Source organism: Myotis brandtii, unplaced genomic scaffold (assembly GCF_000412655.1).
Source record: "Myotis brandtii unplaced genomic scaffold, ASM41265v1 scaffold731, whole genome shotgun sequence".
In the NCBI taxonomy this organism is placed as follows: domain Eukaryota; kingdom Metazoa; phylum Chordata; class Mammalia; order Chiroptera; family Vespertilionidae; genus Myotis; species Myotis brandtii.
In genome coordinates this window covers 494,043-508,762 of record NW_005370895.1, presented here as the reverse complement: position 1 = coordinate 508,762, position 14,720 = coordinate 494,043, and the positions used below count along the sequence as shown (strand labels likewise).

At 53.0% G+C, this 14,720-nt stretch overlaps 1 protein-coding gene across 1 annotated transcript in view; it reads left to right on the top strand.

The window, feature by feature from the left end:
- LOC102248016 (integrin alpha-9) overlaps nt 1-13,176 on the top strand; it is a 133,213-nt gene extending 120,037 nt beyond the window's left edge. The window contains exon 13 of the mRNA XM_005882670.1: nt 11,679-13,176. Within this exon, the coding sequence (XP_005882732.1) occupies nt 11,679-11,777 (99 nt within the window). The 3' untranslated portion in view covers nt 11,778-13,176. The remainder of the gene's footprint in view (nt 1-11,678) is intronic.
- Nucleotides 13,177-14,720: the final 1,544 nt, after the last annotated feature.

Here is a 14,720-nt window from a genome sequence, read left to right as displayed (position 1 = left end):
TCTCTCTTTCTTTCTTTCTCTCTGCCCTTTCCCTCCCTTCTTCTTTCTAAAAGTCAAATTTTAAGATAAAAAATTTTTAAAGAAAAGTATATTGAGCATTTTACATGAAAATACATTTATCTTACATCCCATGCATTTCAGACACCAGGCGTCTGTTCACAGTATCTAGTCATCTTTCCATGTTGTTAACAACCTGTTTCCAACGCTGCCTTAAGGCTGCAGGGCCCGTGGATTACTCATCCACCTCTGCTGTTGGAATTTAGGTGGCTCCCGGGTTCATACTTCTTTCAACAGTGCCGCAGTGAATATCCTTGGAGCCAAATATTTGCACAAATCCTTCATTATGTGCTTAAGATGAAATCCTGGAAATGGCATTACCGAGTCAAAAGAAATGTGTATGTCAAGCCTTTTATCACATATTGCCAATTGCCCTCCAGAAAGGTTACACCGTGCGCCCTCCTGTAAGCTGTGTATCCTAAGTGCCCAATTTCCTGTATATTTGCCAGGAGTGGATATTACCTTTTTTTTTTAAATCTGCCAATTTGTTGTTTGTTTAATCAGTGTGGCCGGATGGATTCTTAATGCTCCGTTTTCTCCAACTCCTTCCTGCTGAGACAGCCTCTGGTCTGTGGGCGGAGAACAAAGCCAGCTCAGTGTGTGAGATCTGAAAAGACAGTAAGGGCTTTGGGGTGTGTGTGTGTGTGTGTGTGTGTGTGTGTGTGTGAGTGTGTGAGTGTGTGCTCCTTCCTTCCTTCCGTCTGCCTTTGCATGGGCTCTTGAGATGAGAAGTGCCATCCTCCCTGATTGGGTGTGTGGGACAAGACAGGGACACAGAGTGGGCAGTGTGTCCACTTGCTGTCATAGCTCGGATGCCCTCCTTCTGGCCTCCCTCTTGGCTCTGCCTCTCAGGGGGTCCCATCTCCCGAGCACATGCCTTCACCCGCCATCTGCTTAGCTCTGCTTTGGTTGTGTTTGACTAAAGCAGTGGTCAGCAAACTCATTAGTCAACAGAGCCAAATATCAACAGTACAACGATTGAAATTTCTTTTGAGAGCCAAATTTTATAAACTTAAACTATATAGGTAGGTACATTGTTATTAACTTAATTAGGGTACTCCTAAGGCTTAGGAAGAGCCACACTCAAGGGGCCAAAGAGCCTCATGTGACTCACGAGCCGCAGTTTGCCAACCAAGGGACTAAAGAATGTGGTTGCAGGAGGTGGCTGCCGTGGGGCAGCCAAGACCCTGAGGTCACCCAGCTGTGTGTGACCCAAAAGAGCCAGGACCATGAAGGCAGACATCCCCCTCGGCCGTGTGGGACAAGACAGGGACACAGAGTGGGCAGTGTGTCCACTTGCTGTCATGGCTCGGATGCCCTTCTTCTGGCCTCCCTCTTGGCTCTGCCTCTCAGGGGGTCCCATCTCCCGAGCACATGCCTTCACCTGCCATCTGCTTAGCTTTGCTTTGGTTGTGTTTGACTAAAGAATGTGGTCGCAGGAGGTGGCTGCCGTGGGGCAGCCAAGCCCCTGAGGTCACCCAGCTGTGTGTGACCCAAAAGAGCCAGGACCATGAAGGCAGACATCCCCCTTGGCCGTGGCCTGGGGAGGAGAGCAGAGGGCGGCAATCACAGGGCCTTCACCAGGCGAGGTTTGACCTTGCATTTGGTTTGGGTTTTCCAGGCAACGAAGGGCAGGTGGATATTCCATGCAGAGGGAGAGGGGGTGAGAGATGAGCAGGCTTCGTGGGGGGCAGCTTGTGAGGTGTGTCAGGGGAGGGCAGTCAGTGACCGCCGTGAGATGACCTCCCTCAGCTGGGATGGGCCCGCCTGACCAGGAGAAAGGGGGACCATCAGGGTCTGGAAGCAGAGCAGTGGTGTGGCTTCATCTGTTTCAAGAGCCAAATTTTATAAACTTAAACTATATAGGTAGGTACATTGTTATTAACTTAATTAGGGTACTCCTAAGGCTTAGGAAGAGCCACACTCAAGGGGCCAAAGAGCCTCATGTGACTCACGAGCCGCAGTTTGCCAACCAAGGGACTAAAGAATGTGGTTGCAGGAGGTGGCTGCCGTGGGGCAGCCAAGACCCTGAGGTCACCCAGCTGTGTGTGACCCAAAAGAGCCAGGACCATGAAGGCAGACATCCCCCTCGGCCGTGGCCTGGGGAGGAGAGCAGAGGGCGGCAATCATAGGGCCTTCACCAGGCGAGGTTTGACCTTGCATTTGGTTTGGGTTTTCCAGGCAACGGAGGGCAGGTGGATATTCCATGCAGAGGGAGAGGAGGTGAGAGATGAGCAGGCTTCGTGGGGGGCAGCTGGTGAGGTGTGTCAGGGGAGGGCCGTCAGTGGCCGCCGTGAGATGACCTCCCTCAGCTGGGATGGGCCTGCCTGACGAGGAGAAAGGGGGACCATGGACTTGCTGTCATGGCTCGGATGCCCTTCTTCTGGCCTCCCTCTTGGCTCTGCCTCTCAGGGGGTCCCATCTCCCGAGCACATGCCTTCACCTGCCATCTGCTTAGCTTTGCTTTGGTTGTGTTTGACTAAAGAATGTGGTCGCAGGAGGTGGCTGCCGTGGGGCAGCCAAGCCCCTGAGGTCACCCAGCTGTGTGTGACCCAAAAGAGCCAGGACCATGAAGGCAGACATCCCCCTTGGCCGTGGCCTGGGGAGGAGAGCAGAGGGCGGCAATCACAGGGCCTTCACCAGGCGAGGTTTGACCTTGCATTTGGTTTGGGTTTTCCAGGCAACGGAGGGCAGGTGGATATTCCATGCAGAGGGAGAGGAGGTGAGAGATGAGCAGGCTTCGTGGGGGGCAGCTGGTGAGGTGTGTCAGGGGAGGGCCGTCAGTGGCCGCCGTGAGATGACCTCCCTCAGCTGGGATGGGCCTGCCTGACGAGGAGAAAGGGGGACCATGGGGGTCTGGAAGCAGAGCAGTGGTGTGGCTTCATCTGTTTCAAGAGGGAGATCTGAGGACAGGATGGGGACGAGGTCCATCTCCATGGGTGGAGAGGAGGGGACCCAGTTAGAAGAGGCAGGACGTGTTGGCCGGTTGGACTTGAGGGGTCGGGAAGGAAACAGTATGTGTCTCTTGCTGGCTTTAGAGTAGATGGTGAGTGGCTTCCCTAACCAGGTGAGGAAGGCAGGGCTGGGAGTCGTTGTGGAAGAGAAGGAGTTCAGTGTCAGGCTTTGTGAGTGCGGTTGCCTCCGGGAGACGAGACTTCCTCCCAGTCACCCTCACCAAGCAGAGGGCAAGTCAGCAGAAGGACGTTCTATCACCTCACTAGCCTGGGCAGTTTTCTCTTCTGCACACACACACACACACACACACACAGAAATGTATTCATTGCCACTTAAGCAAGAGAGAGAATTCTAAGGATGCAAGGTCCTCATAGATACCAAAGGAAATGTGTGTATTCAGACCCAGAAAATGTCCACAAATCAAAGCAGGCACTCTCCCTCCTCCCCCGCCCAATTCCCATTGTCCTACACAGCCCTTCCCCCTGCTCCTCTACACGCCTGCATCATCTTCTCCATAGCAGACCAGCTTTCTCCATGCTTCCCGACACACGGGAGAAAATGGTTGCTCCAGTCACCTCTGATTCGAGTTCTAAAGTCTTAGAGACTCTGATTGGCTTAGCTCCTGTCAACTGTAGCTAGGGACAGGGAGTTGGCTGGGAGAGAATCAGACTGGACCAGTTTTGGTCCCATGTCTCCCGCTAATCCAAACAGCTGAGGCTGGGGTACGAGAAAAATGCAAGATGGCAATTTGAGGTGATGGGGTGAAAGTGGGGGTGAATCACAGAAAAGAAAGAGACTAGGCAGATACCCCAAAGGCATTCACTCCAGCAGGGTTTCATGGCTGTTGGTGGTGCTGATGCCTGAATTGCAGGCTTTTATATTGTATCAGTTAGCTATGGCTGCGTAACAAACTGCCCCCCTGAATTGAGTGACTTTAAACAATCATTGCATCATATCATACAAACGTGTGGGTCGGGAATTCAGGAAGGGTTTGGCTGGTTGCTGCTTCTGTGCCATGTGACATTGAGTGGGGCCACTCAGTGGCACTTACCTGGTGGCCAGTCTGGTCTGAGGAGTCTGAGATAGCTTCACTCACATGCCTGGCACATTGTGGGGATGGCTGGGAGGCTGGGCTCAGCTGAGCCCCTCTTCCTCACCACGGGGACTCAGGGCCCATCCGTGTGGCCCTTCCAGCGGAGTGATCTGTCTTTGTCTGTGGGGGAGGCTCCAGGAGAGCGTGGTAAAGGCTGCCAGCTCTGCCAGAGGTAGCAGCCCAGCCCTCACTTCGTCAGTTAAGTGACCAGAGATGATGGCTGAGCCGTGTACGCCCTGAGAGGTGAGGAGGACTTGGCGGGTGAAGGAGCCTGTGCCACCAGCTCCTGGCCCTTCCGGATGTCGCTGTGGTGCTACTCACACACCCATCGCCCGCTGTTGATCTAAAATGGAAACCCAGAGCGGAACTCCAGGCTCCCTGCCTCCTCTCCCTGTGACTCTGGGCAGACCCCGGAGTCTTCTAGAAGGACTGCCCGCTGGCATCTCAGCCACTCTCTCATGCTTGGCGGCAGCAGGCCCTGGCCCCAGCGCAAAATCCACAGCGAGGGCCTTGAGCTAACCAGACCCTTCTACAAATACTGAAATGGATCCCAGTCAACTTGCCCAGAGCCGGGATGTTCGCAGACACCGGGAGCCATAATTTAAACTTCATGTGCGAGGATCACAGGAGCCTGCCAAACCACCATGCAGGAAGAAAACTTTGAAATACAAAGCCAAGCGCTTTTAAGGGGGGAAACTTCAAATGAGTCCCTTCTCCTTCCCCTTAGCTCCTGGCGGGGTCTGAAGCGGCCTGGGCCCCGTGCCTCTTGAAGACAACCATAAAGGCCTGTTTATAGGAGGACGTTCCCTAGACGTTTTCTTGTTCAGCGGTTCAGTAGCGATAACAACTTTGTGACCTGTACCTTTAAGAAGTGCTCGCAATCATTAAGCCAGCCTTTGAGTCAAGTGGTAAGAGAATAAAGGTACTGGGATGTCTTTCACTTAGAAGAAAAAAAAAACCTCATTTGGGGCCCCAGGCAGCTCTCTGCTTCCTCCTCCTTTATGCAGTTTGCCAAAACACACAGGCCGCCACTCAGCGAGGGAGAAAACTCGGCATCCTCCCCTACTGCTTTCGGCCTAGGAACCTGTCCTCTCTCTCCTGTTTGCCCCGCCAAGATGGCCTGGAGCAGAGCGTAGTGCCATGGCCTGGCCAGCCCTGTGGCCCGCCCTTCCCAAAGGCCCCGGCCCCGGCCCCGCGGGCCCCTCCCTCTGACCCGTGGCGAAGAGAGGGCTGCAGACTGTGTTGTCCGCCCTCAGAAAAAGGACTGCCTCAAACTTGACCTCAGCTGGAGCTATCCCAAGAGCCTGCTGCTTTCGAGCTGGCTTTGGGCTCCTGGTTTTTATTTGAGAGCATTCCTGCCAACCCCCAGCAGAAGCACTTAGAAAAATAAATCTGCGAAATGGCTCAGAGAACGTGTAAGGTTTGGCAGTCTTCCCCCCGCTCCCCGCCGGGAGTCGCTGGGGTCATCACCTTTCCTCCAGCCAGGCTGGGGAAGCCATCCTTGCTTCTCCAAAGGAAAAAGAAAAATGCACAGACATGCATACACGTGTCCGTACACACGCATGCATGCATGCACACGCGCGCGCAAGCACCCATCACGCTGTCTCGATTAAAACCATGTGCCAGAGACACTCCGTGGGGCTTATTTATGTTTGAAAGTAAATACTGGGCTGATGTTGCAGGGTTGACATCTCGAGGCAGAGACATGCTATGTAAATAGTCAAGAAACTGAAGAGACCCATAAACAGGAGGCCCGAGTTCAGCCAAAGAAGGAGTGTGCCCGAGTCCTGGGAAGAGCTGCCCAGAAGGCAGCCCAGAGGCCAGGGAAGGCGGGGGTGGGGGTCGCACACGAGACCAGATGCCCTGGAGTCCAGGCCAATCTCACTCTCTCACCCCGAAGAGGCCGGGGCTGCAGACCCCAGGACTCAGTCTAGCCTTATTTCCTCCTAGGCCCCCTGCCTTCCTAATTAGAGCTATTGGGGGGAAATCTGCTGTTTCCCTAGATGTTTTCTGGTAGCTTTTTGGTACAGGTTTATCAGAAAAATGGTGTGAGTCTGTCCAGAGGCTCAGGGAGCTGCTGTTGGGGGCCATGGGACCCTCGCGGACGGAAGGCCAGGAAGCACTGTGCTCCCTCGGTTCTCAGCTCAGCGACACTGGGCTTGCTCTCTCCTCCTCTCCGGTTCCCATTCCCGCTTCCTCTGCGGCGGACAGGACAGTGATCAACAGGGCCTTTTGCCCCTCAAGTGGCAAAGGAAGCCCTGGAAGGTTCCAGAAAAAGTGCAGAAAAACATTGACTCCATTGGGTTGGAATTGAGTGTGGGGGAATTTCCCACATGCTCGGCGTGAGCTCAGCTGGCAGCAAAAGCATAGGCTTGCCCAACACTTCTCAAAGTTTCCTCCCCAACGCAACCATGAGTCCTCACGGGAGGGACAGTGTGTGCCTAAGGAAGGCCTGCTGCAGGAGAGGTAGGCCTTTGAAGTCTTGCTTGGTCTTAATTTTTTTTTCCCAATATATTTTATTGATTTTTTACAGAGAGGAAGGGAGAGGGACAGAGAGTTAGAAACATCGATGAGAGAGAAACATCGATCAGCTGCCTCCTGCACACCTCCCACTGGGGATGTGCCCGCAACCAAGGTACATGCCCTTGACCAGAATTGAACCTGGGACCCTTCAGTCCGCAGGCCAACGCTCTATCTACTGAGCCAAACCGGTTAGGGCATTGGGCTTAATTTTTAAGAATGTTATAATTCTTCGTAATAGATCCATACTTTAATAGAAAAGTTGAAAATTCACTTTTCCAAAAACTCTCAGAAAAGTTGGCTTCAGACAAGGACTCTGTGCCTGTCCCTTCTCCGTGAGTCCTGGGCACACCGCTGTGTGCCCCACAGGCTGCAGTCCCAGGTTGGCTTTGGGGACCAACCTAAAAAGCTGTGGCTGTGTTTCATGGCCGGAGGAGGTTCGAGAAGGCCATTGGTCTCGTGGGCAGAGACAAAGACACTGGGGCTCAGAGCCAGCAAACGACGTATCCTGTGGCCCACGCGTCGTTCATTGGTGCGTGGGCAGTAATCGGGACTCCCGGGCCCCCATGCCACATCTCTGGCCTGTACCGCTCCTCTGAGTAGGTCCTGGGCACTGGCAAACCTAGTTGACACAGTTGTTTGGGGACCACTGCTTGGTAAACTCAGAGCCAGGGCTTTGGGGTCTGTATCAAAAGCCAAAACCAGGCTCTGAACAAAAGCACTAAGGCGATCGGCTCATTTTCGGAAATAGAATTAGTTTGGTCACGTAATAAGCAGCGTTGGTGTGACAGAGACCCCACTAGACGACAGGGCACCTTTGTGCAAACTAGTAAACAGCACCCCCTCCTCCAGAAACTTGACTTCCATCTGTCCGAAATTCAGACTCTACTGGTTTCCTTAGAAAAAGTCTCTCTACTGACACCTGCTGGGAAATAGTTGAAAGAAAGTCTGCGCCTCTATCTGTGATGTGCGTTGTTGGCACCTCCTTCCCGCTAACACGCACTCCAGCCATGCGCAGCCTGCGCTACTGTACCCAGCGCTCCCTCCCCATGAGAGTGGGCTGTGTTTTAAGACATGGTCTTCGGCTCCAAGGAGCAAACATCAGTGGCAGCTGCAGCCTTCCCTCTGGAGACCACACCGAGGTCGTGTTAGGCACGGGGTTCTCTAGACCCCGCGGTGTTGGAGTGGGGCAGAGCGTGGGTCAGGCGACGTTAGGACTAATGGTGACGCCCGTCCTTTGGGAAGAAAAGAGCTTACTTCTGGGTGCCTGCAGGAGATGACAGCACCTTCACACTTAGGCAACAAATGTGACACCCATGAAACATGAGTACACGTGTGAGTCAGTCCAGGTGCTCTAAATCCTTGCTAGGTTGTTTGTTCACTCTGCATCGGATCTTCACGCTAGCATAGCTCTGAGAAAGTGGCGACCTTTGTCCTTCTTAGAGAGGGACAAGGAGAGTCTGTTCGACAGGACAAGGCACAACGACGCTCTTTCTATCTAGAACCCCGTCAGCTGCCTCTCTGCCACCCTTCCTGGGGCTGTTCATTCATTAAGTCAGACAGAACACGTGGAGTGCTGTGTCGGTTAACTCATGCTGCGTAACAAACCACCCCAAAGTCTAGGCGGGGGTGGGGAACCTTTTTTTCTGCCAAGGGCCATTTGGATATGTATAACATCATTCTCGGGCCACACAGAATTATCAATTTAAAAATTAGCCTGCTACCCAGCCGGCATGGTTCAGTGGTTGAATGTCAATCTATGAACCAGGAGGTCAAGGTTCAGTTCCTGGTCAGGGCACATGCCTGGGTTGAGAGCTCAATCCCTGGGGTGGGCAGGGGGCAGCCTATCAGTGATTCTCTCTCATCATTGATGTTTCTGTCTCTCTCTCTCCCTCTCCCTTCATCTCTGAAATCAATAAAAAATATATATTTGGTTAAATTAGCTTGCTACATTTGGACTAACTCACCCCTAATGCCTTGGCAGGGCCAGATCAAATGATTTCTCGGGCTTTATACAGCCCACGGGCCGGACGTTCCCCACCCCTGGTAGTGGCTTAAAAGCAACAACCATCTATATAGCTCCCAAGTCCATGAGTTGGACTGAGTTTAACAGGGTGGCCCTCCAGGCTCAGCTGGACTCACACATACCTCTGCAGGCAGTGGGGGTGGTTGGTGTAGACAGTCCCCAGCTGGGTGGGTGCTCATCTTTCAGCAGGCCAGTCCATACTCAAGCTCATGGCCCGGCAGGACTCCGGGAAAGTGAGCAGACGCGTGCAAGGCCACGTGAGGCCCAAGCGTGGACCTGACAGAGCATCTCCTCCATCGCATCCAGTTGTCAAAGCAAGTCACAGTGCAGATTCCTGGTGTGGGAAACAGACTCCACCTGCAGAATCACGTGGCACAGGGCAGGGATACAGGGGAGTGGAGGATGGTGGGCACCTCTGCAGAGTCTCACTGATGCCGAGCACAGATGAGAAAAAAACGGGGGGGGGGGGGGGGGGTGGAAAGCCAGCGTCCTGCCTTCAAGGAGTTCTAAGACAAAAGCAAAATGAGAAGGGAGCAGACAGTTGAAATTCAGCTTGATTAGCGCCACGGTAGAGATCGGTTACTTGTCTGGAATTGAGGGTGAGTAACCCGGGGTTACTGAACCATGACCCCATCGGCAGGCAGAGCTACGTGCTAAAGAACCTCATTTCCGTATTATACCCAGCCCTATTGGCATGGTTATGTTCTCGTCAGCACAGAAGGGACACATGACATTTTTTCCCATCGACCATCTTTCTCTTTCAATAATGATCGCTCAAGCAGTAACTTCCCAGGCAGACATTTCCATTCAATCTTGGGTTGCTTTTCTGTGGGTGTGCTTCAAGGGCACTGATGAGGACCTTTTCCTATTTATCCAGAACTTTCCGGCCAAGCCCCTTTTCCACATCCCTTGCAGAGGGGAGACAGCCGTAGGGACTTGGGGAGAGAAAAGTGCATTTGTGGGGTTGTCAGAAAGTGGGGTTCCCACAGAGGTGGTCTGACGCTGCGTAGAAGAGACCTCAGGGCTGAAAACACGAGGAACTCCATGTCTGCTTGCAACCCTGGCCACGAGGCTGGAGCTCACAACACACGACCCTTGCCAGTTGTAAGGAAGCTTCTAGTCCGCCCCAGTCATTCAAACAGCACCACTCCATTGACTCCGCTCAGAGCGAGAGCTCGGGATGGCCTTGGCCATGTGGGTAGAGACGTTTCCTAGGCAGCTTTCTTGATGGTTCTCTACTTCAGCTTGACCAGTGAGCCCCCTTCTGGGGGGGAGGGGGTAGGAAGATGGTAGCGCAAGGGAGTTCCTGACCCCATTGCCTTCCTTGCTCGGGGAGCTCACACCGTCAGGTGACTGTGGATGCTTGTCTCGTAGAGCAGCGTGAAGACCACTGCGCAGACAACAGCGGGTTAGATGTGCCGGGAGAGCGGGTTTGCTTGGTGATCTGCACAGGGCAGGTTCCTCTGGGCATTCCCTCTGGCAGCAGGCGGTAGAGGTGGCGAGTCTTGAGCATTTTCAAATAGGACTACGGGACTGTAAGCTAATGGCAGCGTGGCATCACACACCTGCCGTGCAGCAGACCATGTGTGGGTCTCAGTCCTCTATTCAAGGGGATTGAACGGAGGATTTGAGGGAGGCCATTTACTTGGGAGGTGATCTCAGGGAACACGGATCAGAGCAGGGAAACAAGGCAGGGAAGGGAAGGAAGCCAATCAAGGAGGCGTCGAGCTGCTTAGCACTGTGGGCACGTTCCACTGGGAAAGTGCGGGACGGGCACCTCAGGGATGTCACCCCAAAGAGAGAGGGAGCTGGAGTACCGCCAGTCCGGGCAGCCATGCCTCCAGGCAGGTGCAAGGAGGGACGTCTGACCTCAGGAACAGATGCCACTGATGCTGGTGAGCAAAGGACAAGAGACGCCGGGTCACCCTGGGCTACAGAAAGTTGCTTAAATATTGGGCAGTAGAGTGCCTGTAATGACTGTCTGGGCAAAACGAAAATTCATCTCACCCCGTGTGAAGAGCCAGAAGACCCAAGAGGGGAAGGTCTTTTCAGAACCAGGGTAAAGGAAACTGCCGTCTGGTCAGGAACGGATACCAGGCTCCTGGCTGTGGCACGCGCACAGGTATGAGACAAAGACCTAGGGCTCGACTGCAGACCCGAAGACACTTCCCAAAGCCCATTATGGGAGAGCAGCAATTATTCAATTAGTCCACGGTGGCTAGTATCTCTCAGGATATGAATAAGTTTATCAAAACCAACTAAGCTCAGGAAATGCCAAGCCCTGGGGTTTCTTCTATCCTTTCCTAAAGGTTTATTAGATTCTTTACCTCTGTGTACATTGCAAATCTCTTTAAGAAAGAAAGAATGCAGCGTTTCCCAAACTCATTAGACCATGAGACCCATGTTACTCCCCAACACCTTGGAATAAAATAACTCTCTGTAACTAGTGTCCCCCGGAATACAGTTTGGGAAACACTCCACCAGAAGCACTTTCCAAGGAGCAGTCATGAGATAGCCTGAGGAAGTCCATGCGTTGTGAAAAGTGGCTCCGCATAAGGCTCTGTCTAAAGCAGTCAAATCAGAGATGTTTTCCCAGCCAGCCTTCCCGGCACTGAGTCCCAGTCATGCCTCTCCTCGGCCAGGTCATGCCTCTCCTCGGCCAGGTCATGCCTCTCCTCGGCCTGGTCATGCCACTCCTCGGCCCGGTGATACCACTCCTCGGCCAGGTCATACCACTCCTCGGCCCGGTCACGCCTCTCCTTGGCCTGGTCATGCCTCTCCTCGGCCAGGTCATGCCACTCCTCGGCCTGGTCATGCCACTCCTCGGCCTGGTCATGCTTCTCCTTGGCCTGGTCATGCCACTCCTCGGCCAGGACACGCCACTCCTCGGCCTGGTCATGCCTCTCCTCGGCCAGGACACGCCTCTCCTTGGCCTGGTCATGCCTCTCCTCAGCCAGGCCGCCTTACAGTCCAAATGGCTGATTCCTCAGCTTCTCTAACCCGGCTTCTCTTCTGTCTGCCTTTCAGATGGGCTTCTTTCGCCGAAGGTACAAAGAAATTATTGAAGCCGAGAAGAACCGGAAAGAGAACGAAGACAATTGGGACTGGGTCCAGAAAAACCAGTGACCTGCCCCACCAGTCACATGACCCACTCATGTCACCTGTCGTCCTTGACCTTTGTATCTTCCATATTTGGAAGAAAGAATGTTCTCCAGATTTTTCGGAGGCCCCACTGATGCTGTTCTCGTCTTCATTCTATCCAGCCCAGGTGCCAACCTGAGGCCGCCACTTCGGCCAGGTCACGTGACTGGAGCCCAGCACTTCCTTTTTAAAGATGAACTCTGAACTTTGGAAAGCAAGCTACAGAGCCGAGCAATATTTATGGATGCAACGTGCATGGTCAACCCTCAGGGGAAACTGTTACCTAAAAGTATTTTTATAAATATAAGCCTTTTATACTGATTATGTCTTTATATTTGTATCGATGTTTTATTATTTCTATTAAATAGCTATATAATTCACTCAAGCACTGATATCTGGCCTGGAAACACATGTACATTCGTACAAATTTTAAAGGATAAAAATCTTACTGTTCTTTGGAACTTGCTGTTACAACAGACTTGCCGATCAAATCATGGGAAGAAACCTCGTGTCCTGAATCCACCAAGCTTGCGGCTCTGCGTATAAACTGTGATTGTGGCCGGACCCCCAAGGCAACTTTCACGACTGTCTTGCCTGGAGTCAAGTTTGACGTTAATGGGCTAAAGAACTATAAGTATTTTCTCATGTGTACCTTTCATTGGAAGATTCCCAACAGGAATTTGGATGGAAAACCTGATTCCCACCAGCAAGCCTGCTCTGCATCCCCAGCAGGCATCTCACCCTCCTTCCACTGGATTAATAGGCGAATTGGAGCAACGCCAGCCGGTCATCTGGTAAACCTCAGAATGGCATCACGTCCTGGACGTTGTCCATCAGAGTCTGCGCACCTCAAGGACTGATGAGTGCCCACCCCACAGAGACTTGTGTTGGATGCTGTGCTGTGTTGCCTTTGCGGGGTCCTTTGAGTTCAGAGGTCTCCAGTTCCCTATCACTTTTGCTGATGGTAATTGCAGATTCCTTCCCAGAGATGACCGTTCAACCTGTTCTTATTGTTTAAAATAGTGTCTTTGGTGGGGTTCCCAAGAAGCAGGCCCCAAGACGAGGCTCTGCATGCAAGTAGCTAATTAAGGAAGTGCTCCCAGGGGAACACCGGTATGGGGGTGAGGGAAGCAGGGCGAGGGAGGAAGCCAGGGGAAGGTTCCATGGAGGGTAGTGTCAGCCAGATCCTGCAGGGGAGCTCTGGAGGGTAGGTTGCATCTCAGGATTGTCCCAACCTGAGGCAAGATGGCTGAGCCTTCACACTCTTGCACCTAAGGAAGAGGTAAACCTTCCACTCCCGGTTCCTACTGCAAAATGGCTCCATAGCTCAGGGGTAGTCCACTAAATTAGAGCTGCAGGTGCACCCCCCCCCAACCTGGGGAGGCATACAGAAACGGTGCAGCGGGATCTGGGCAGAGCCCCAGCCTCCTCCCCTCCTCCCTGCAGGGTTGGATGCTGAGTGATGGCCTTCAGTATCCAAGCTTTCTGTTTGACAGCCTTTACTGTGGGCAGAGCCCCAGCCTCCTCCCCTCCTCCCTGCAGGGTTGGATGCTGAGTGATGGCCTTCAATATCCAAACTTTCTGTTTGACAGCGTTTACTATTGGACGGGCTAGGCTGCCCAGTATTGAGTGCATTGTGGTTTTCTAAAAAGGGCACTGAGCCGGTGGCTGTATCGTGCTCAGCACTGTACCCGGCGCCTTAGTGAACACTCAGTAACTGTTAGCGGCGATGGCTGCTGCTACCACTGCTGAACCACCATCTGATGAGAGAGAAAACGTGCTCAGAGCAGGGTCTGGCCGAGAGTCCTTCATGGCTCCTGCTCAAGCCCTAGTCCATACAGATGGGCATCCGATGGGAATGAGACAAAAACAAGATGAAGGACCTTTCGTATAGGACCTTGTCTACTGGCAGCTAACATGGTGGGGGGCTGTGGACACCATTGGAAAGACACAACTCAACTTCAGGGGAGATAGGTTTTTCTAGACAGTTGGCTAATACTTGCAAACATCGCGAAAGCTTTGGGTGCTGGGCAGCTGCGAACCTGGCCTGGGACATGTGTGTGTCTTTTTGTTTCTTCCTACGCGTCGACCCTGATGCAGGAAGACAATGACTGTATCGTGGTGGCTAGGGGAACAGGCAGCAAAAGCCAGAGGTTCAAGAGTATGTATGAAGGAGGCTGATCCAGAATGAAGTTGGGGATGTTGCGTCTAAGGGCTGGAGGCACAGAGGTAACCACAGGGCAGATGGAGGCGGGGAAACCAGTTCTGGCCCAGAGTTTGCCTATGAGTTCTATCAAGAGTAATAAAAGCAGTCTTTAGTGGTTGTAGTCGCTCATTTAGAGGATATTTATGGGTCCCCTGCTTTGCGTCAAGCACTGTGCTAGGTTCTGGAAGCTCCCCAGAGAACAACACCACAGGCACTTTTTGCCTACGGGGAGGCACACCTCCTGCAATGGAGTGTAGAGAGTGGATTTTTTATTTTTTTATTTTATGAAACCCCATTCACAGCTTCCCTTTGATGGGCTTTTATTCGTTGTGTCACGTTGTCCTTTGTTAAATGACTTAAAATTCTTAGGCGGTAGTCCTGGGCCGGCTCCCTCGGGGGCTGGCCAAATGCTTTCATAGCCACTCCTGCAAGGGCTGCAGACACATTTGGTGACGGTGTGGAAGGCAGAGGGAAAAGCCTCGTTCCCATCGGGGTGGGCTCCTGGGGGCGGTGTCAGAACCGGATCCATTTGCTTCTGGATGGCAGACCCGCCTGAGTAGTCACGGCCCCAGGAGGTCACTGAAACTTCATGAGGCAGTTTTAAGAAAATCATACTCGGCATCAGCAGGAGCCACGACCAGCAGCCACTGCAGGAACCCGTGTGGGAGGGACGGTGCCTCTGCTTGTCTGGCCGCGCTGAGGAGCAGGCGGGGCACAGCAAT